Source organism: Phocoena phocoena, chromosome 13 (genome assembly GCF_963924675.1).
Source record: "Phocoena phocoena chromosome 13, mPhoPho1.1, whole genome shotgun sequence".
Taxonomy (NCBI): Eukaryota; Metazoa; Chordata; class Mammalia; order Artiodactyla; family Phocoenidae; genus Phocoena; species Phocoena phocoena.
The window spans coordinates 41670365-41695352 of NC_089231.1; the positions used below are offsets into that span (position 1 = coordinate 41670365).

The 24988-nt window shown below is 35.7% G+C and overlaps 1 protein-coding gene across 6 annotated transcripts in view; it reads left to right on the plus strand.

Moving 5' to 3' along the window:
- NOL4 (nucleolar protein 4) overlaps nt 1-24988 on the plus strand; it is a 394072-nt gene that overhangs the window by 139591 nt on the left and 229493 nt on the right. For all 6 annotated transcript variants that reach the window (XM_065889362.1, XM_065889364.1, XM_065889363.1 and 3 more), the window contains one exon: nt 397-529. In XM_065889362.1, the coding sequence (XP_065745434.1) occupies nt 397-529 (133 nt within the window). The remainder of the gene's footprint in view (nt 1-396; nt 530-24988) is intronic.

Below are 24988 nucleotides of genomic sequence, written 5' to 3' on the forward strand. Positions count from 1 at the left end.
TTGCAGTGTCAGATTTTTGCTTATAATATTTTATTGTCATTTATTTAAAAAATTAAAACGTATTTCTTTTTATGCTATGTTTTGTGATTGACTCTTTTAGGAAGTTTTTTACTAATAAAAAAAATCCATTCTTTCACTATTCAGATAATTCCTCAACTACGTCCTTCCTAAATACATTATTTTATGTTTTACATCTTTTACATAGAACATTGAATCTTCACACATTTTCAAATTTCTTATTTGTTATTTCAAGAATCTATTCATGTGTGACATTTTACTGAGTTCTGTAAAAGCTTACTAACTGGCTAAACTTTAATTGACCCTATAGATTAGATGGTCATTATCTGAATGTATTATATTTTATGATACTTGATGATATTTTAAAACAATTTTCAGGATGAAAGTTCAATAGAAAGTGACGAATTTGATATGAGTGATTCAACACGGATGTCAGCTGTGAACTCTGACCTTAGCTCCAATCTTGAGGAAAGGATGCAAAGTCCCCAGGCTCTTCATGGCCAGCAGGATGGTAAGGCTTTCAAATTGAGCAAACAAACAAATAAACAAAACAAAACATTAACAAAAACCTGAATCAGAATTTGTTAAAACAACTTCTTCTTATTCTTGTGTTAATTTTTTATCTGTTTCCATGGAGACTTTTTTTCTGTGCACTCAGGTTATATTATCCGCTTCATTATCTTTAGATTCAAGTATCAATACTTGGTTTAAAACTGCAAATACTGTTTATAAAATCCAGGCTTGCCCATGTTTTGCTGTCTGAACTTAAAATGAGTTCTATCAATGTAGTTTGGGTTTCTGTGATGTCTTCTGGCTTTGGTTTCTTGCGCCATTATTCTCCTGACTGAATTAAGAGTTTAAAAATGGTCAAAAGATTAATTTGGATGTTTTAATTTTACTAAAAGGCAAAGTTTTTGCCAAAAACAATTGCTATAAAAGGACAGTTTTACCATAGGGATTTTGCTGGGTAAGAAGATTTTTGCTGCGATTTTGAGCTATTTTATTCAGCTGTAAAGGAAGGACAGATGGTGATCTTTTATTCCTGGGTCCATTGAAGATTCCTGAGTCATCCCACTCTTCTTGATAGAACAGTTAAAGTAGAGAAAACTGGACGTGTAGAGAAAGTAGACTTAGCAGTTTAACACTTTAGGTCTAATATATCGAGAGATCTTTTAAAACTATCCTTGTAGATTTTTGTCTTTATAAATATAAAATTATGTATGTAAATATAAAATTATGTATGCAAGTAAATGTACCTTACTTGGGTAATTGTGGATGAAAATTCAGGGTTACAAATAGAAGGAAATTGTCCAGTTTTATTCAAAATTAGTTTATTATTCCTGTAATTAGCAAGTTGAAATGAGCTTTCTGGCTGTGTATTTTTGTGCCTACATCTGTTGAGAACAAAAAGAGATCTTTCCTTGCTTTCTCTGACACTTGCTGTTAAAAACTGGTTACAAAAGATTGCTGCATTTCTAGCTGCTGTTTGTGTTCTTATGTTGTCATATTAGAAATCCCTAATTTTAAGCATACAAAAAGTCTTTAAAAAGGCAAGGGGGCTTTTGTTCCCACTTCAGATGCGTCTAAAAGATGTTGGTGTCCTTGTTGGCATGAGTTACGAGGAAGAAGCAGTACATTGATCATCAGCGATTTTAAAATCACATATTATTCACTACATAATAAAATAGCTATTGCAATAGAAATGACATTTGGGAAATTTTAAAGAATGTAGTTCTTCTGGTGTGGGTATAAATTACTTTTTTTCTTCTAAAATATTAGTAGATCTTCAGATTTTAAGTTTTAATGGAAAATGTGTAGCACCAGGATGATGGAATAACTCCCTCCCTCTCTCTCTATATATGTGTGTGTATATATATATATATATATAAAACACTGTAACTATGTAACTATATAAAAATAATAACTATGTAACTGTATATAACTAATAACAATATATATATCACATTCTATTAATATTTATCCATGTATTTTGCCTGTTTATACCATCATCTTTTTTATTCCTTAATTTTGAGGACCATAAATAATAAGAGGATATCTCTTATGACAGAAATTCTTTGTTTTCTTGATTGATTTGTCTATGGTGGATCTTTGGCTAGGGGACAGCTGATGTGATATAAATCTATATCAATGAAATGCAGTGGAATAATGTCAAATATTGCTTCCTCTTAGGAGAAAGCACTTTCTCATCATACATTGATGTATGCCTCAAGGTTAAGGACTTACCTAGTTGTTCCTTCTCCAGCCTAAGCCTAAGCCTTCCCTTACATGTTCAATGACTTCTCTTCACACTTCTCCTTGAGAAGGAAAGTCTAGGAAACACTGCTCAATCAACTTTCTGAGATTGTGGAAATATTCTGTATTTGCACTGTCCAGTACCAATAGTCACTATGGCTATTGAGTACTTCACATCTGACTAGTACATGGAGAGACTAATTTTGATTTTATTTGACTTAATTTTAATTAATGTTGATTTCTATTTCAATAGCCACGTGTGGCGGGTGGCTACTTTATTGGACAGTGTAGTCTAGAACATTATTTTATTTTGACTTGGCAGTTAAATTCCTTTCTCTGCAGCCTTGGATTAGATGTGTCTGAAGTCTTTGGAGAAATTGTAAGAGAAATTCATATTTTAACAGCTGAAACTCCAGTTTAATATTTGTAAAATATGAACAATATAAACTTTTGAAGGTTGAATTTAAATGTTCTATTTTCATTAACACTAAGTGATTACTGTTAAGATATTATTGTAAAGAAATTGAAATAGCATATTGTGATCTTTTAGGACTCCTTCCCACTATTTATAACACAAGTAAGTATAACAATGTGTTATTGGAAGCGTATTTCTATAAAAAAGAAAAAAACTTTTTCAGCGTTCATCTCACTATGGTTATAAAAGATCTGAAATCTATTCAATACCAAGGGAAAGAAAGAATATAAAATATAGATCATTTCAGAAATATAATTATCTTATGCATATTGGGGAAAGGGAGGAAAAGAATGGAAATATCTTGCCACCAGGCTAGATAATTAGGTAAAGGTGAAGAAGACACAAACCAGAATGAGGAATTTGGTAAACAGAAAAATGTGTCAATTGATGTATAATATTCAACTTCTTTTGCTTATTTTAACTTTATAATGCTCCCCTAACTCAATGAAAATATGAAGATAGAAAATGCACAGAAACTTTGAATCTTTGCATAGGAAGCATTTTACCCTCATTTTAAAAAATTGAAATCTAATTTACATATAACATCATATTATTTTCAGATACACAACATAACAATTTGAAATTATTACCACAATAATTCTAGTTAACATCCATCACCACATATAGTTACAATTGTTTTTTCTTGTAATGAGAACTTTTAAGATCTACTCTCTAACTTTCCAATATGCAATACTGTCTTATTAACTCTATGCTGTACAATATAGCCCTAGGACTTATTTATTTTATAACTGGAAGTTTTTACCTTTTGACCACCTCACCCATTTTTTGAGTAAAATATATTATGCTATTTAAAACTTTTTTGCAGTCTTAAAATAATGCCTTTAGTTTAAAATCATTTAAAGATTGTATAATCATTTGAGTTGCTCATGAAAGCGTGAGTTCCTTTAAGCTGCGGTGGAATATAAGGGACTTACTGTGAAGGAGGCTGTGTTCTATAGTGGCCGGGGTCGATGGAATTCCAAAAAGCGCTCCTGGTTCAAAAAGCTTAAAGTTGCTCTGTACTCGAATGTTCATCAGTTTGTAAGTGTTCTTGTTCTGCCATCCATTTCGATGGATTATAAGTAGGAATACTGTCACTTAAGACTTCTGTCTTCCAATCTCAGATCCTAGAAATTTGTGGAAACATGGATTAGCTCAAAATAGTATTCTTTTTTCTTAATCAGTTATTTATTCTGAATTTGTACAGTCTAAAAACAGCTGATTTATTTTTTGTTGTTGTCTTAGGTTGTTTATTAAAAGATGTCTGGCAAAAGTGTCAGATTTAGAAACAAAGATACAGTGCAAAATAAATATTTAACTTCTTCTGATAGAGAAATACTTTTCTAAGAACCATTTTAATTGCTTTTCTGAGTTAGTAACATACTGTATACTATTGATATTTTTCATAAGGGAATATATGTGCTTTTTAAAATATCTATACATTTTAAATTTATTTTATTTATTTTTGGCTGTGTTGGGTCTTCGTTGCTGTGTGCGGGCTTTCTCTAGTTGCAGCGAGCGAGGGCTACTCTTCGTTGCGGTGCATGGGCTTCTCATTGCGGTGGCTTCTCTTGTTGCGGAACACGGGCTCTAGGTGCATGGGCTTCAGTAGTTGTGGCACGTGGGCTCAGTAGTTGTGGCTTGCGGACTCTAAAGTGCAGGCTCAGTAGTTGTGGCCCACAAGTTTAGCTGCTCCGCGGCATGTGGGATCTTCCTGGACCAGGGCTCGAATCCGTGTCCCCTGCATTGGCAGGTGGATTCTTAACCACTGCGCCACCAGGGAAGCCCCTATGTGTGCTTTCTGAAACTCAAAAAATATTATAAGTTATTACCAGCAAACGATTTCTGTATTTTTAAGTCACAACAAATTGTATTTTCCCTTTTGCCAATTTTTTTAAGATTATAGGAATACAAAAGGAAGTCGAAACCTTCAACTCTTTGCACATCAGCTTAATCAGCTTTAAAAGTAAGGGACTGCAATAGAAAAAAAAAGTATACATTTCTCTTTGGCCCTCATTTTGTTTTGTTTTGGTTGAGACATTACAGGATATATATCCCTTAGGAGAATGTGTTGAATTTGCCTTGTCTCTCGACTCAATGAAGTTATGTAGATATATTTTTTAACATAATTTTGTTTTGCAATATTTGGTATTTCACTAATGTATCAAACAATGACTTGTTTATACATTGAAAATTAACAATGTTCCATGTGCCAAGCAAAGCGTTGTAATGTCTAGAAACAACAAAAAGGGAGAAAGACTTGAGAGTTAAGAATTCTCTTAAAGCATTCATCAACATTTACTTGAATTTCTACCCGTGATGGACTTGTAAATAATGTATTTAAGGCAACTTTTTCATTCAAAGATGTATTTGATAATTCTAATATCATTTAGAAATGCATAGCTCATTTGCCAGAATTTGAAAATCTCCCTCTTTCTGTATAATGTTTGTATTCTAGAAATGTTTTGATATGCTTCAATTGGTTAGGCCATTTTTGATAAACAGGAAAAAATGAATTGGAATATATTGGCTAATGTGCATACAAATATTAGAATACTGTGTGTGTATATATAATCATACATATATATATATGTCTTACAATAATGCTTAATTATAATAGACTTAGAAGAACTTTAGGTCTTACTTCACTGCTAAGAGCAGGTAAATTTTTAACATAAATATCAGTTTAGTGAAAATTAAGTAATAATTCATATAAGCTATTAATATATTATAGGTAATTAAATACAGCCATGCCTCATTTTATTGCTCTTCAGTTTATTGTGCTTTGCAGATTTTTTTTTTTTTTTTTTACAAATTGAAGGTTTGTGGCAACCATGTGTCGAGCAAGTCTATCAGTGCCAATTTTCCAAGAGCATTTGCTCACTTTGTGTCTCTGTCACATTCGATAATTCTTGTAATACTTCAAACCTTTTTATTATTATTATATTTGTTATAGTGATATGCAGTCAGTGATCTTTGATGCAAAAGCTCAGTGATCAATGATATTACTATTGCAAAAAGATTGACTAACCATAGGCTCAGATGACAGTTGACATTTTTTAGCAATGAAGTATTTTTAAGTTAAGGTATGTACATTGTTTTTTGAGATGTAATGCTGTTGCATACTTAATTGACTGCAGTATCGTGTAAACATAACTTTTATATGCACTGGGAAACCAAAAAGTTTATATGACTTGCTTTATTACAGTATTCATTTTTACTGTGGTGGTCTAGAACCGAACCTACATTATCTCCGAGTAGTAGGTAAATATTTTGAATTCTAATGTCCAAACATGAACATGATGTATTAGGTTGAACCATATGAACTCGCCATATTGACTGAACCTAATAGTTTAAGGTCTAGAATAACTTGAAACAAAATAGAACATGAAAATTATGAAAGCAAAATGTTTCTGAAATTGGAATATATTTCGAAATATATTGTTTCAGAGCAGTGATGCATACACATGTACAGCAAATAGTGTGTATCTTGACTAGTACACTTTTAAGATGACCATAGTCTTGTTTTGAGTGTAAACATGGAAGGGAGTAAATTTAAAAATAGCAATTTAGTTGGGAGGTAAATAACTGGGTAAAGTGATATTGTAGTGGCCATTGCACTTTTTTTTCTGTCCTTGTTTAGATTATATGCTGAGCTGACAGCATAGACTCCTACCTGGGGAACTTATTTTAAAAATACAGATCTAGGGGACCCACCTCAGATGGGATGACTAAGGTGTGGGGAAAAGGGTGGTGCCGATGTTCCAGACTATACTTTTGAAGATACTCCTCACATTTCTACCTGGCAGTTTTGGAATGTGAAGATGACAACAGATTTGAGTCAGGTGGGTGTAGTTCAGATGCTCAAATGCTGTTTTTGGTCAGTGGTACCTTCTGAGTCACTTTCTGAGTGAGGATTGTGCAAGTTTCTATGGGTTTCAGTTAACATTGTTTTCTTCATTATGAAAGTTGCTGCATACTGCATTTTTTATTACTTTTGAAAACATCCTTCTACTAGTCTATTATGTTTTATAGTCTGTTTGCAGTCTGATCTATCTGAATATTGTACACCTTGGACTTAAGAAAACACACACACACAATACTTTTTTACTTCTCTGTGTACATGTTAATACCATTTTAGTAAAAATATGTTTGTGACTAAAACTGCATCTAATTTAGCTGAATAGAATAGTTTCTGGTAATTATTAAAGTATACAAACCAGCAATAAAACAACTACTATTCGCCATTTAATTTAGTTGGAAAATCTAATAAAACATGTTTTTAATAAAAATGATGTAAAACAGTATACATAATAGAAAATTAAATTTAGTAATTAATTTTTAATGATGGTGAGTTTTAAGTAGAAAAGCTATTAAAATTTGTTCAGGCTGAACACCAAATTCCCTACTGAGGTTGTGTGGTCTTGTGTAAGTCATTTTCTTTGTTCTACAACTTTATTTTCTTTTAACTGTTTCTAATTGTTTAGGAAATTTTGCGGAAAGCAAAAATGGTCAAAAGAATGTTGATTTATTTTCTTCTTACGTAAGTGTAATAAAGTTTTTGACTTCCAAATTTCAGTTTATTCTTGACCCCGCTACTGTTCTCAATTTTTAAGCTGAATACACTTACGGACTTAAAATACATGAAAATGTTACAGTGCTGCTGTTTTTTCTTAGAACAAGTTGTTCTAATGCCTGATTAAAAAGTAATTCTCATGGTAAATTTATTAAATTAATTATTCTGGGTTGAGGTAGTTAAGCTGATGAAGCTCTTAGAGAGCTTTCTCTTCATTGCAGTTGCTCTACAAGTAATTATATTATAATTTGCAGAAATATAAAGTATTATTATAAGCTAAATAAAGAAAATTGATAATTAATTATAAAGACTGTTACTATGAATTAGAGGAAATCTTGTTTGCTAGATTTTTTTGTAATATTATGTATGCCTGTGTTTGCGTGTGTGTGTGTGTGTGTGTGTGTGTGTGTGTGTCTTGGTGTTTGTATATTTAATCATTTGAAATTGCTTTTAAGTAGTAATTCTCTATTTACAAAAGCAGAAGAAGAAATAGCAACTTGACTTACATATAAAGCATAAGTATGGAAAAAAGATGCTGAATTAGGCATTTATTTAGTATACTTTTGTGGGGAATGTTATTTTCTTCTTGCATTTAGCATCATATTATTTGGAAGTTTACTTTTCTCTTAGGTTAAAATTCTGCTTTTTGATTCTTGTATTACGTAAGTGATTTTTCATATAAGTGAGTGCTTGATAGAAATTTAGCTTATTGATTTCAGTCTGAAGTTTGCACACCCCAGAGACTAATCCAATCTTAGCTAGGTCCTGGATCTCTGGAAAATCAGGGGAAACTGGCTTGGTTCCAGGCTTGCCTTGGAGAGTCTAATCTGATCATTAAAGGATGTCAAATTAATTTGGAATTTTACTTCTGGGTTTTAGTTCTTTGTTTTCAAGCATTGCTCTTGTGGTTTGTCATTTTCTTCATGGTAGTGATTGTTGGTTCATGAATGTGTTGACCTAAAACAAATAGATTGCCAGACAAATAGATTGCCAGATATTTCTCCAGGAAAGATGGGTTTATTTCTGATTAGCAGAGAATTGCAATTTGGGGTCTGCAATCATGGTGAGACATACAAAGTAGCAATAAGTCCCCTAGTGGCAAGGGAGGGAGAATGTTTTTATAGAGGGAAAACAAAGTTGGGAGGGTTATAATAAACAAAGAGTCCATGGCTTTTCATTGGCTGAGTCCTTCCAAGGAAAGAACTGAGGTATTTCTTCCTCCATTTGGGTTCTGTTGTCATTTCAGGGCATGAGAGTTCCCCCTTCTGTTCTCCCAACTCTATTTAATTGAGGTTTCTATTTATTTTTTTCATATCCCCCTTTTGAACAAGTTCTTTCTCTGAACGCATCACTGATCAAGCATAAAGTTTTCTAGTTTTAGCGGCTTTTTGTCCCTCAGTTCCAAGAAGGACCTTTCCTAGGAGTAATGTTTCATGTCAGAAGGAAAGTGCACAGTTTAGAAAACTATTGAGGTCACATTTGAATAATGAGGAGTGGTAGTAGGGGGAACTCTCAGGCACATTTTATCTAAGGTCCATATGTTATCAAGATTGTAGACATCGGATATCATCTGAAGTGCTATGTCACCATCAAAGGTTTGGTCCAGATATCTTCCAACAGACCTGGTCCTGTTATCTTAGGAAAGTTATTCTATCAAATGTCACCTGCTTCAACTCCAGGAAATCTTTACTTTCATGTCACCAGGTGATGTGTAGGTCCATTCAGGGTTCAGTGCTTTCTGTAGGTGTGTCATTTGAATCTAAGAATCTATTTCTGGGAATTTGGCGAGACAGGAGTTAGTTAGAAGTACCTGATAGGGACATCTCTCTCGAATTTGAGGAGGTCTTCAGGAGGTGTTTTTTTTCAAGTAGATGAAATCTCCAGGTTACAAGGTGCAATGCATAAGGTCTTCATCTCCTGATAGCGCACTGTGAAAAGGTTGCTCCAGAGGAGTTTCCTGTAGATCACCACGAGGAGTCAGGAGGTGATTCTTCAGTGGTAAGCAGTTGTGAGGGACTTCATCAGTGACAGAGGGGAGGCAAGTAGGAGGGTTAAGGTTGCTACAATGTAAAAGAGTTATGTGAAGAGCAGTCAATAAAAGGACTTCATGGGAGGTGAGGTGGCTGAATGAGAAATGACGAGTGTGATGAGAATTCAGGAGCGGTACAAAAATAGTACAAAAAATGCATGAAGTACAGAAATGGTGAAAAGAAGTCCCACAACAATTTCCTTAATGGTCTTAACCAAATGAACAGTGGTGGTAATGGCTCTAAGACAAGGGGAGTAGCCCTATGTGGCAGGGCCCAGTTGCTGATTGAAATACCCTATTGGGTGGATGGTGGTCTCTATGTTTTGGGGCAAGTGCTCCAAGGGCATTTCCTTCCTTTTCATGTACAAAACGAACAAAGGTCATCTGATAATAGGTTCATCAAACTCTCCTTTAACGGCTGTGCCATTCAGTTACTCCCATAGAATTGGGTCAGGGTTGTTGTTCTTTAGTAAAACATATGGAGGTTTGGCCATAAGAGAGAAATTTGGAATCCAATTTCAGCAATAACTAACTGGCCAGAGAAAGCCTTGCAGCTGGCACTGAGCTTTGGGTTTAGGGAAGTTTAGGACAGCTTGATGCCTGTCTGCATCTAGGTGTAGCCCTTGTTCTGATATCAGATGCTATATTGAACCTGGGTTTGGAAAAAATGCAATTGTTTTGGCAACTTATGTCCCTTTAAGGCTAAAAGCTTTAGCACATGGATGTAGTCTTCCTATGAGGAGGCTTGAGAATGAGGGCAAAGAAGCGAATCGTACACATTTTGCAACAAAATAGAACCTCTAGAGAACTTTATATCATCCAGATCAGCCTTCAGGATTTGCAAGAAATAAGAAGGACTCTCAGTAAAACCCTGAGGCATTACTGCCCAGGTGAATTGTTTTTCTTCCCAAGTGAAGGCAAAAAGGTATTGACCAGCTTCATCAATACTTGAATACTAAACAATGCACTGTATAACTCAATTACAGTAAAGAATTTACTTCTTGTAGGAATGATTAGGTATTAGTAACCTATGAGGATTAGGAACAACGGAGTGTAGAGGGTTAACAGTATCGTTTATTGCTTAGAGGTCCTAGATACACCTTCACCCTCAGCCCTTAGGTTTTCGCACCAGTAGAATAGTAGCACCAGGGGCTACTACAAGAGATAATGAGGCCTTAAGCCTTGTAATCTTCTATTATGGGTTTTATGCCTTGAAGGGCTGCTTTACTTATAGGGTATGGATCGATTCTGGGAAGAGGTTTTGAGGGATCTATTTGAATTTTGATGGGAGGTGTGCTGTGAATTTTGCCAGTATCATTTGGAGATTTTTCCCATAAGGAGTATGGTAGCTAATTCAATGGGAACAAAGAGTGTTTCCAGAATCAGCTCTAGTACCATCAGAAATGGAACAAATGAAATACGCCGAAGTGTTATTTAATTCACCTGGTTGGTTACTTGATGACTACTGTGAAATTCTAGAATGATTTACCCCTTTTGGGAGAAAAAAAATCCCAGCATGACACTTCCCTAAGAATTCCCAGCCTAATAAATGTATCGGAACTGAGGAACTAAAGGGGAAAAAAAGGATGTATATTTCTCAAAGGGCCTAAACAAAAGGGAGTAGGTTCAGAGACAGCTTCATTCGAGATCCCCACTAGAACTGTTCCAGTATTCTGAGACAGGGGCTGCTTTATAGCAGTGTGTTTGAGTACGAAGAACGTGGCTCCAGTGTCAGTTAGGATTGGAAGAAATTCATCTTGAATCTGGAAAAATCTTTCTCCAAGCCAATTAAGAGGGAGGATTGGGAAGATCCCTATAGTTCTCTGGAGGCTTGTCATCGAGAGACGGCAGGATGTTAGAAAAACTGGTTAGAAAGCACCTAAGTTTATAACAGTCTCTTTTCTAATGTCCTGACTCTTTGAAATGATAGCAGAAACTAAGAGGGTTTTGGTTTCGCTCAGGAGTCTTCATTTGCTGGATGTGAAGATTAAGAATTTTGGTGGTGTTCCTTTTAGGTGACTTATCTAGGGTGTGAGAGAGCTGCTTTGCTAGATTAACTGAATCCGGAGTGGACATAGCTTCCCATCCCATCCTGTCCTTTTTACTAGCAGGGAAAGGTCCTGGTTCAGCCCTTTAATAAGCATAGAGTTAAAAGCTACCCGGAAGGAACCAACATCTGAAAGAAGACCAGAATGTTCTTTAAAAATAATCTGACGTCAATTGTGAAGTCACGAACAGGTTCATCGGATTTTTGTTTGCAGGCCTGAATCTTGTTCCAATCAAGCTTTGGAAAAGCCCTGCGAATTGCCTGATGAAGTTGCCTAACAGGTGTTCAAGCCTGATCCTATATAAGTTAGCAGGCTGGTCTCCCTATTTTAATTCCAGAGACCTTTCAGGATTTTCCCAATTAATGGTTTTCATCCAGTGCTGGGCCTGGCCTTTACCAACAGGCTTATGATCTACTGATACAAATCTGAGAAACCAGGTTGGTAAGTTTAAATGACTATATTAAATTCCTCAGCAAGTCCGTGAAGATCTTTGGTTACTGTAGGAAAATTTTTGGCTATGGCTCGCCGTTAAGCTTTAGTCCAGGGAATATAAGAAATTAAGGGTTTAGCCTCTGGATCCTCAGAGGGTTTAATTCTAAAGGGGCAAATCCTGGTAAGTGTAGAGAAAAAGGGAGAGGAAAGAGCTTCAGAGAGAGGGGGAAGTTAGGAGAGAGAATTGGTATGGGGGAATTGAGGGCATAGAGGAGGCATAGTTGTAGTAGGAGGGAAGGAGGAAATTGGTGCTCGAGGAGGAGTCTGACCATGAGCAACTGAGGGAGAGAGGCAAGATGGCACCAGAGGCCAAACCTGAGACAAACAATTGAAGGAAGGAGAGCCTGAGGCTTTGGGAGCCATTTTTCTTTCTTTAATCATTTGTTTGCCTCAGTTAATCTTAAAACCTTAATTTTCAGAGCGGCAATTTTAGACTCCTCATAATGTTAGAAAGCCTGAAAATACCAATCAAAATAAGTATTCCACTCAGTTCTGGAAATTTTTGAGTTATGTAGTCCAATTCCATTTTCAGGATATTAAGTTTGGTAATTTCCAAAGTTCTCCATAATGGCCTTCGATACTCTAAATTGTCTTTGGTCAAGTTAGTCCATTTAATTATAGATGTACATGTGGAAAGACCGTGGTTTTTAAGCATAAATTTGGCCATAGTCTGGTGGAGGCACCCTCAAAATATTTAGATAACTGAGATCCCATTTCTTAGAGGTTTTTTTCTAGAGTAAAAGAACACTTTTCAAACAGCTTAAGTAACCTACAACTTAAACACGTCAATTCAGACAGCTTCCAACTTAAACAGTTTCCAAATTGAATAGCCTTTAAGGCCTAACACCAGCTAGTCTAAGGAAACAGCACTGTCCTGGAGGAAGCAAAGGCTTTCCAGCCAGTTGCCGGAGAACAGCCTCTATTCCAAAAGAATGGGCCAGCAGGATGGCTGAACTTTCACAGTTTTAGTGAAGCGGCTCCTGTTCCCAAAGGAATGGGCAGATGGCTTCTCAGCCAGCTTTGGTTGAAACAGTCTGATCTCAAAATCAGACCGTAGCACTGAGTGAGTACTCACATACAGAACAAGGCCTTAACCAGATAGACAAAAACTGTAAAATAGATCCCAGATAAAGCCTGGAGAGCTTCAAACACAAAGAGGTTGTGAACTCAGATCTAGGAGAAAGATGTACCTTAAAACTTCAAGGTTGGCAAGAAAGCAGTGAGCAACAATGGGCTCAATTATGGATACCACACTCATTTGCCCACCAGCCCAGGCGCCTTCAGGGGTCTTCTCTGGTCTCTGTACGGCCACCAAGACGTCGACGTGAAACAAAGAGACTGCCAGATATTTCTCCAGCAAAGATGGGTTTATTCAGGTAGAGCAGAGAATTATACAATTATAATTTAGGATCTTTAGCCATGAGGAACCTCACACAAGTCCCCTCTTTTACAGAAGGGAAAAGGGAATTTGGAGGACTATAGTAAACAAAGAGTCATGGGTCTTTGTTGGCTGAGTTCGTGCCAGTAAAGAAGAGGTTTTTTTTTCTTCTTCCCATTGGGTGCTGCTATCATTGCAGGGTATGAGAGCTCCCCTTTCTGGTCTCCCAACTCTATTTAATTGAGGTTTCTGCTTATTAACTTTTTTACACATGGATCCAGTGGTCAATGTTTCAGTGTCCCTGGGAGAGGCCAAAATTCTACTGGAATCAAGTAGAAGATGCTAGACCCATTAGTCCTTGAATATTGATGTTTGTTTTTGAATATTGATTTTTATCTGTCTGATAATGCATAAATAAGGTCAAGAATTCACATGACAGTGGAAAGATGTTAGAAAGTACATATCCTTTGTTAATTTATTCAAATAAAATTTGAACCTATAAATCCACGAATCTTTACCATATTATAGAATCAGAACCACTTGAATTTTCCCAATTTGAAAGTCTTGAGCAACGAACTTTTTTTTCTAATTTTTTTTGTTTCCTTTTACTATCGCTTGGCTAGCCTTTATAAGCTCTCACTGTAAAGCCAACACCATGCTGTTTCTTTACAAATTTCTTGTTGCTAATGTGGGTCAGCTAGCTATTATTTTTTTATAAAAGTTTTAGCCTTTAGGCAAAAATAATCTCAGTGTTGAGTAAGGCTTTGAAGCTGCTGTTGCAAGAGAGTTGTATAGAGAGATAAAGCAGTTATAAAATGGCTAAACTGACCATAAAAAAAATCTTTATTTACTAGGTTTACAAAGATCATAATTAGATGGTGGGTTGATAGAAGGAAATAACAGTTGGAGGGTATTAAAGAAAGCAGTTGAAAGGATATTTCATTTTATTCATTATAAATTTATGGTATAATGGTTTTCTTATCAGTCTCATTTTATTTGATGGGGAGCGCCTTGGGGGCAGGAAACAGAGTGTATCTTGTGCATCCTAGCTTACTGCCTTGGAGGCCAGCACAGTGTTTGACATATAGTAGAATGTAGTTTTTGAATTGAAATGGTGTTTTGAGATTTTTTCTTCGTTTGCTTGCTTCCATAGTGAAAATGTACTCAACTCTTAGACTCAGTCTCTCTTGCCAAATATTGGACAGGAAGTTAGTTGATTTCCTTGCACGTGAATGAGTAGTCACCTGTCTTTTTTTACTCCTTTCTTTGGAGTTCCTGATGCCTGTGCTGTCTGCCTTGTCTACCTCCTAAATCCTGTCAGGAGCAATGGAACAATAAAGTAACTTTGAGATCTGGAAATGAATTCATTCACAAGGCAACTCTTAATTTTAAAGCAGCTCTTAATTTTAAATCTTGACACCTGATTTCTTGGCCCAGCTCTGCCAGTAACTAATTCTGCAGCCTTATTTAAGAACTGTTAACATATTTGGGCAACCATTTCTACATCTGAGCGTGAGAAGCTTAGATAAACCCTCTGTAAGATTCATTCTAGCCCCAGAACACTCTGAGTGTTCACCCTTTTCGGATTCTCTTTTTCATCTATAACATTTTCTGTTGTCTTCATCCTGACAAAACATTTTCCTTTAAAAACTAAACAGGGCTCCATTGTTTTCTGTGTGTCTCTAAACTGGTTTAAGTGTTTTGTCATGCTAGAGAAAAGGGATTAAAGAATGATGGAGACACCCCCATCCTTCTCCCAGCAGCCTTTCCCATCTTTAAAGAGCCATTTTAATTCCAAGATACACATATGATGAGTACTTAGAAAACCAGGGTGATCGCTGAAGGAGCAGACGTCCCACTCTCCCAGTTTTTTCCTCTTTCCTTGACTGCAGGAGTCACCCAGAATCATTCTCTCTCTTCCTTTTACTGCCGGTCTTCTGTGCCTTTGGTAAGAAACTGTGTTCAACGCAAAGACTCATGGGTATTATGCGCTAAAATGTGAAATTAGCATTCCCTTCTTTTCCTCTTCTTTATGAACATCATTTATAAGAACGCTTATTCCTATTCCTTCCCAAATGTACGTGTGTACGTAAGCATGTGCATGTATATGTGTGTGTGTATATAGAGATGGAGAAAAGGAGGGAGGGAGGGGGAGAGAGAAAGAATGAGAGTTTTAGTGCTTTCAGCGATAATGATTGTTTTCCTTCAAGTGTTTTTCATAAAATTGGTCCTGAGGTCCTGGAGGGTCTTGGGATTTCCTTCAATAGCAACATCATTCAAGCTTTGACAACTTCAAATGTCTATATACATTTCAGAATGTATATTTTGAGCGTTTTGACAATCAAATATCATCAATCAGCCTATCTTTCAGTATGCAGATTTATTTCACTAATATATCCACTAACTTATTATTGCTACGGTATAACAGCGTCTTGGAGAATAGATTCTAGCATCATAAAAATAAAAAATACAGCTCATAACTACTTAGCTCTGTCTTTATTCAAATCTGTGATAAGGCAATCAGGAAAATCAGATTAGCATTCTAGGTACGGGGGAGTTTAGTACCCTGAACCCTGAGGTCAGTGTTCTAAATTGATGTCAGTGAGGACATGCTTACTCTCTTAATGCATGTCCACAGCATCAGTGGTTTATCTATCTAAAATGTCATGTGCATAATTCTGTTTTAGAGTTGATGAAAAAGATCTAAATTCTCATCTGGATCCAACCATCTAAAACTCAGATTATTGTTTGACATATTTCCAAATGAAAGTGAAGATAGATGATGAGGAGAAATAAAATGTCTTCACTGCTTAGTGTATGCCAGGCACTGTCCCAAGAATTAACTTTGTGGGTTTCCACAACAATCCTATGGAGTAGGGGCTTGTTATTTTGATGGCATAGATGAAGAAACTGAGGCTAAGTAACTGTCATTACCCAACGGTTAAGTGGTAGAATCAGGATTGGAACACAGGCATTCTGGATCTGGAACCTACATTTTTAAAGATGAGTTTCCAAGTTGCCCCAAGCCCAGGTCTGTATTCATTGTATTTATTATATTCTGTAACTGTGCTTATTTACACGCATTATTTTATCCCATGCATGCTCAACCATCCCATCAAGTTCTTATTTCCTGGACAGAGCATTAATATTCTGACTAATATTTCACTATTAGCCGTGCTTTATAATCTGTCTGTAATAGCTACTTGTAGATGTGTCCCCAGACTTCCCTATTTTCATGCAGGTATCTTTGTTTCTGCATTGTTAAGAAGAAATTAAGATATTATTTCTAGCCATTGAAATATGTTGGTTTCACTTAGCTTTCTAAAATAGAAGTAGCAAACTTAAATTCTGTTTATTTCAATAATATCTCTTGCCAATAATTGCCCTGTGTTTAAAATTCATATTTCCTTTTATCTGTTAAATATGTAATTGACTTTTGAAAACTTCTTTCATTTCTCCCGTTCTTTCCTTGTATGGAAAGGACAATGAGAATTTGTGATTTACCTCCTCTACTGCATTCCTTATTTAGAATCTTCTCATTTTATTTTACTGTGCTTTATTCTAAATAAGACGACCAAGGTTTGGCCGAAGGGGGAAAAAAATATACCATTTGTCACTCATGACCATCCACTCATGCCCATAATGACTTATTTTATCTTATAAGCTTTTTTGGGTAACATTTCAGCTTTGCTTTGTGTGAAATAACAATAAAGTGTACTCATTTTTGGATAAAGAGTACCATTTTCCTGCATAAAGCATCCATGTGAATAGACTATTTTGAAATATAATTCAAAAAAGTCACATGTCTTAAAATAGCATACTTTATATAGCAATAATAGTCATGTTAATGTAACCAAAACATTAAAAATGAATGTTAAAGGTTACAGAAAGTGGAAATTATCCAGATTAAGTGAAGTAGACTTGTATGACAATGGGATATTCAGCCCTACCCAGATGTGAGCAAACTTTCAAAATAAAACAAACCATCAAACTTCAAAAGAAACCTTTTAATATCATAAATTAAAATTACTTGAATTTGCAAAAAGAATAAAAGTAGCCCAGTAAAATTTATTAGATGATTGTGAGAGCTTTTGGTTTTGAGAACCTATGTTTGGTAAATTGAGTGGTTAATAATAGAACCATTTACCACTTGGGCATATTTTTTGTCTAACAATTGTCAATATCCCTACACGTGTTCTAGGACTTGTCAGCCAGCCAATCTGTAAATAGGCTAGCTTCTGCTTTTACATTTATAGATAAGGGTATATTCCTGCTTTCTTAAAAAGAAGACTACAAAATGTTATTCTGAGTATGAACAATTTGTAAATAAGCTCCAGATACACTAGGTATTTTCACTTTCTTTTGAAAAACGTTTCTTACCTTTTTGGGGTGATATTATTATAATACTATCATGCTGTTTAATAGTCAAAATAGTTTCTTGGGTTACACATTACTCTCATTGCAAAATTAAACCATGTCTTTTGTTTTCTTTCCATTAAACCATACTGCTGTTTGCTACTAAAAATAATATTTTACCTTGTACAGCAAGCATTTACTAAGAATTCTTTATATACCAGATTCCAAACTATTACTGAAGATGACAGTGACAATGGACAAGGTTGTGGTATGATGGACAGAAGTGGACCAGGGTTCACAGGACCAAAGTTTAGATCCTAGTTGTATGACGTGACCTGTGTGTCCTGATACATGCCATTTCACATACAATTAGCCTAAGAGCCCTCCATTTTCAAGTAGGGGTGATGCTTGCTTTACAAATCAGAGCCTGTGTTAGGAACCAATAAGATAATATAGTCATTTACAACAAAAATTTATTGAACATCTACTACGTGTGAGAACTGCTATATGAAGTGTTAGAAGTTCAGCAGCGTGCAAAGCATACAAGGGTTTTACACTGTTAACATTGATATAGAGTCTAATGGGGTGGTGATATATGACTAAATTTATGATTACAAATTATAACAACCACTATGAGGGGAAGGAGTATACTCCCTCATGAATACAGCAGTGGCACGGATTTAACCTGACCATGGAAGAGCTGGAAATACCACTCAGAAGTGATCTAGATCCAGAAGATGAAAAACAGTTCACAGGTGAAAAAAGACACAAAAGCACTTCAGACAGAAGCAACAGCATTTGCAAAGGCCATGTGTTTTGTAAATGTTAAGGTGTGATGGGGCAATATTTTGATGTTAAACTGTGTGTCCTTGGTGTTTCAAATCCTGCTTCCGCTAGCCACATCTCCTCTCAAGCAGAATCCAGGGCTTTCCCAATGAACTGTCCTCAGGCTAAGCATGGGATAGAAAGAATAATGAATCAATTGCTCGGCTTTTGAGTACTTCAATAGATATTTTAAAATTAATAGCATAGGGCTTCCCTGGTGACGCAGTGGTTGAGAGTCCGCCTGCCGATGCAGGGGGCACGGGTTCGTGCCCCGGTCCAGGAAGATCCCACATGCCGTGGAGCGGCTGGGCCCGTGAGCCATGGCCGCTGAGCCTGTGCATCCGGAGCCTGTGCTCCTCAACGGGAGAGGCCCGCGTACCGGAAAAAAAAAAAAAAAATTAATAGCATAGATATATAGCTTTGAAACCATGGCTTTCACTGGCAAGATCCAAACATAGAATACAATTCTAAGAAATTGGCTTAAGATAGGAGCAAAAGCCTAGAGGTCTGAATGAATAAATTATAGAATGGATAAGAATGCATAATTACATAAGAACTGTTGTTTTCCTCCCCAAATAAGTTAATGGTCCAACGATATATGGAAAAGTGCAATTTAGAGGGATGAGCTGCAAGGTTCTCTGGGAAAAGTCTAGTGGCCATGGACAGGGTGGCAGTGTAATTGGAATATGCTTGAAGGATCAAAGAACAGAGTGAGTGTGGGTCTCATTACCCAGGGTTTATTCAGAAAGACTGCAGACCTCATAGGTGCCATGTGTCCAACATCACTTCTGAAGAGTGCATTAATGGTAGCATGAGGTACTAAGATAATAGATTAAAGGAAAGTCTCACAGACACATGCCAGCATGAGATGGGGTGACAGGAAGAAGCAGGTGAAAGGTCTAGTGAGCTGGAAGAATCTCGTGGTTGGGATGAAAAAGTCCTGAATTTATCACTGGTCATCATCAGCAAATCCAATAAGAATAGACATCTCATGAGATAGCTACTCTCCCACGGGGAAACAGTCAAGGCAGAATAAACTGGTCTCTCTTTCCTTCTCACCTACCCTTTCCAAGCTTCGTACAACACAAGTTCACCGAGGCTCCTAGGGAGAAGGGGCAGGGGTGCCGGTGGAGGTTAGAATCCTGATTAGTTTACAAGAGAGATTGAGTAGTTATCCAAAAAAGACTGAGTTTTCACTGGAAATGACTGAACTACTTTCACTTGGCATAAATTTCCCTCCCTGACCAGAAGTGGGGCAAATAAACTGAAATCAGTTAAAAAGGAAAATGTTCTCTTTTTTGTATGCTTGAGTTGGTGACCATGTCAGTAGTAACCATCATTAAATCTGGGACAAAAAGCCCAAAGTTGACATTTCTAAGGGACCTTCACAGTTACCTTAAATTTATCATCTTGCTCAGTTTCCCTCCTTTTGAAATACTTTGTAGGAAATTGGATACCAGGTTCATTTTATGCCTATGTTCTTTTATAAGTGATCACTAGGCATTTTATTGCTAGAAATCCTCCCCCAGATCAAAACAGATGTTTTAAAGCTATATATTTTGATCCCAAGAGTAATCACCGAATTACTGCTTTTCATACTGGCTTGTCATTATGTACACATAATTATCTTGAACATGACTTACTAAATGTTTTGTCTTCTCCACTTACCTTTTAAAAAAAATTATTTCTTTATTATACAGCAGGTTCTTGTTAGTTATCTATTTTATACATATTAGTGTATACATGTCAGTCCCAATCTCCCAGTTTATCCCACCCACCACCACCACCCCATCCACTTACATTTTTAGAATGAATTATTTGATAATATGTAGCAAAGGAACACATTCTTGTGGGAGGTAATTGGTTTGTTAAAGTGTGGTATTGAGGCTGTGTGGCATTGTCTTCTGGGAGTTGTTCTGTCTCTACAACATCTAGTGTCACCCGAAGAGAGCTGCTGCTTCAAGATAGCTTTTGCATTTTGCCAACTGTCTTTATCAGTAAAGGGCAGAAGACATCATTAATAACAATGACTTAAATTTAGAGGAAGGAAATTAACTTCACCTGAGGTATTTTAGCTTCAATTAGAATCCAATTTATGTCCACCTAATGCGAATTTCTGTGATCCGACCAATGCTGAGAGGTTTATAACCATCATCCTCCAAAATTGACATTTATTTCATTTTAATATAAAGAGAAAACATGTATTTATTGTCTCCCTTATAAGTAAAACCATGTATTCATTGTTCGCATATTTAGACTTAGACTAAAATATCTTGGCTTCAAGACAACGCTAGCATATTTCAACTATCTGAGATGAAAAGAAATAAAACACAAATATGCATTGGGTTCCTCTTTTCATGGAAGTTATTTTGTGACAAGAAAGATAAATATCTGGATTTTAAAACATATAAAGGCATTTTTCAAGGGTAGCAAGATTAGGACGTTTTTATTTGGTAGTTTGTAGCCAACCTACTTTGGAAGTCAGTTTTATTTTTTATATTGTTTTTCCAAAGACATGAAGAGATATTTGCTACTGTTTGCACTATTACCATAGAAGGTAATATCCTGGAACACTTGAACACTTTTTGTTTTATGCTGAGATAGGCAATAATGGTGGAAAATAGTAAAATTATCAATTACTCTTAATAACCACTAGAGGTCTACTGATATCAAATTTCTACCAACATTCTTCATTTCTATAAATATTTAAAATTATGTCATGAATTAAAGTGATTTTCCTCTTCTTTGTTACATATCTTTTATTCTGTGGGCTTTAATTCCACTTAAAATTGAGGGTACTTGGCAGTATTTTTGTTTTTGTTTGAATTGTGTTTTATTTTGTTTGTCTCTTGTGTTTAAATGTTATATAATGACTATTAACTTTTAGGAAAACTTAACTTTTAAATGATTGGTTGGCATTGGATACTTTAAGTATACACACACATATATGCATGTATATATATGTATATATAATAACAGTTAAAAAGAAATATGTCTTGCTTTTTATTCAGTAGACTGTATGAATTCCATTTGATTCAAGAAAGAACTTACTGTCTGGTATAACACATTTTCACATTGACTTGTGAATACACCTCCAGGGAATTTGCAGTGTACATTCCAATCAAGCATAAGTAGAGTTCACCATTCAAAGACTTATGTCGTAGTCAGTCACATTGCTAAAAATAGATGCTTTCTATTTTGTTAGAAATAATAAATTGGCTAGCCACCATTTTGTAGAAAGTGTATGTCTGAGAACACTGGAAGTGTTAAATGTTACTGTACTGTTCAGTGGGATTTGCCATTTACATTATTTTATATAAAAGAAGGTAGCAATTCAAATCTGCATGAAAGAATTAAGGAGCTCCTCTTTGAACTCTCGTGCTTAGGAGAAGCTCAGTTCATGCTGTTCAGGTGACTTTTCTGTCTTCCCGTAGTTGAGCACAGGTGGACATTTGAACTAAGAAACAGCCTGTAGTCCAGGAGTCCCCTGCACCTACAGCACTTTGAAGAGTCCCAGCTAGCAAAATTTATTGCAATCTGCAATAAAGAGAAAACCATCTGAATTTAAGGAAATATCACATCTACATTTTGGGGGGCCATTTAGTGAACTGAATTTATTTTCAGACATCACTCTACCTAAGAGGCAGGGGCAACATTATGAATGCAGCAGAAGGGTGACTTTCATTCAGTCCAGTTAGCCAGCACTAATTGCTTTTTGCCACATGTTTCTGGATAATCATATTTTACAGTATCCAGGATGATCTTTTGAGTAAGGAGAATATGCTACTGTTGATGTTAGGGATATCGAGGATGCCAGAAATGGCTCCCCTGGGCTGCTGTGTTTGGGTATGAAGTGATGACCTTTGTGCACTTTGCAAAGGCTGCTGGCCATGGGGTGAGTGAAGGCTGATTCCAGGTTGTGTTTGGCTCTGCCAAGCCAAATGTGCTGGTGCAAGGCTTCATCTGCCCAGAAGAATGGGCATCTTTTTATAATTCATCTGTCAAGAGGAAGCACCTCTTGCAAGTAGCCAGCCTTTCCGTAGTTTGCTCAAGGAACCCCCTGTGCATGCTACTGCCTGCCCCTACTAAAGTATCATCCTCATTCAGCTATCATGGTGTATAAGATTTTACCATTGTACTTTTGGTTTCTGGAGGTTCTTATATTTTCTCCTTTATCAAAATTATACAGCCCTCAAAGTGAAACCTTTGCAAATATGAATGACTGTCCAAATTTAAATTACCAACTTCTAACTGGGAAGGGTCTATGGTAACTTAAAGGCTTTTTATTTTTCATTTATGGAAAAACTATATATGTCTGTTTATATGTATATTATATATATATATATATATACACACACAAAGTGCATAAAATATATGCAAAAATTTCAAACACATACGCAAATAGAGAAAATAGTACCATACGTATGTATTCATAGCAGAATTTACTCATCCCCTGGCTTCAAAAGTTATTCACTTGTAGACTGTTTAAATTGGGGGAAGAAGAGCACTGAAAGAAAACATGCTTTTGACTTTTCAGAATTTTTCATCACTTTGGCCACGCCTCTTGTGCCGTGCCACGATCATGGTGGAAAATTTATGGAGATTAGTCCCTTCTCTCCTTTTGTTCAGTTCTGAGCAACATGATATAATGAATGAAAAAATTTATTTCACTTACTACTTCTGGAAGCATTTAATAAATATGACTGAAAGGACTTATAGTTCTTAATATAATGGCCTTAAAATAATTTACCTATTCCTTAGTTATTAAGCCCTTACTATGAGCCAGGTACTTCTTACTACTAGGAACATAGCAATGAACAAGGCAGACAGCATAACTGTTATCTTGGAGTTTATATTCTAACAAAAGAAAACCTATTTATAAGATATAAAATAAAACACTAAGTCCTGTATGTGAGAGGAAGTATGGACCATTAAAACTACTTTTTTAAAGAAAATCAGAAATACAAGTTTCTCTTTTGAGAAAGGAAAATGTTTTATTAAAATTGTTTAATAACTAAGAGGAAAAGTCTGAAAAAGTATCTATATGTTTGTTGTACTGTGCTCCACTCTTTTTAAAATTCTTGGTACCTGAGAAAAATCAATCTTTCCTGAGCTATGAAACTTGTACTCCTCCATACTCTGTTATAAAATACACTTTAATGATTCTTCATGCTTGAGTTACTTTCATAATTTATAAAATATTGCATATAAAATTAGATATGCCATAAAAGAATGACTACTGTAAAAACTTGTAATTAAAAGTTTTATCAGTTGAGGTAAGTAAAACTGTATAAGAACTTGGGTTTCTTATGTTTCATAGAGTACATTCTTTTCAAAACTATTAAAAAAACACCATACACTTCCTATAGGTAATGGGAACATGACTACTTCCTATTTTCCTGCTGCAAAAATGAAAGATAAGATGGTTTTGCCAATTCTTTTCCCTGAAAACCAGATACAAAACTTTATCTTTTGTTTCTTATTTTTAAAATATTTTTAGAGCGGTTTTAGGTTTACAGCAAACTTAAGAGGGAGGTACAGTGATTCGCTGTACACCTTCTGCCTCCACGCATACATAGCCTCCACATTAGCAAAATCATTCACCAGAATGGTACTTCTTTTTTTAACCAATGAGCCTACATTGACTTATCGTAATTACCCAAAGTTTATAATTTACCTTAGGGTTCACTTGATGTTATACATTTTATGGGTTGGGATAAATTTATAATGATATATATCCATCATTATAATATCATACAGAGTATTTTCACTTCTGTAAAAAGTCTCTATGCTCTGCTTATTCTTCTATCTCACTCCTCACCCCTGGAAGCCACTGATCTTTTTATTGTCTACCTAGTTTTGTCTTTTCCAGAATGCCATGTAGATGGAATCACTCTGTATGCAGCCTGTTCAGATTGGCTTCTTTCACTTAGTAATATACACTTAAGGTTTCTCCATGTCTTGTCATGGCTTGATAGCTCATTTCTTTTTAGCACTGAATAATATTCCATTGTCTGAATGTACCACAGTCTATTTATCCATCCACCTATTGAAGGGCATCTAGTTACTTCCAAGTTTTGGCAATTATGAACAAAGCTGCTATATACACCTATGTGTAGGTTTCTGTGTGGACAAAATTTTCAACTTCTTTGGGTAAGTACTAAGTAGCAAGATTTCTGGATTGTGTGGTAAGATATGTTCAGTTTTTAAGAAACAGTCAAACTCTCCTCCAAAATGTCTATACCATTTTGCATTCCCACCAGCACAGAAGGAGAGTTCTTGTTGCTCCATGTCACTAGCATTTAATGAAGTCAGTGTTCTGAATTTTGACCATTCTACTAAATATGTAGTGGCATCTCTTTGTTGTTTTAATTTGTATTGCACTAATGACATAGATTTGCATCTTTTCATATGCTCATTTTCCATTTGTGTGTCTTCTTTGCGTAGGCATCAGTTAATGTCTTTGGCCCATTTTTTAATTGAGTTGCTTTCTTAATTTTGAGTTTTGAGAGTTCTTTGTATGCAATCTCCCAATTCA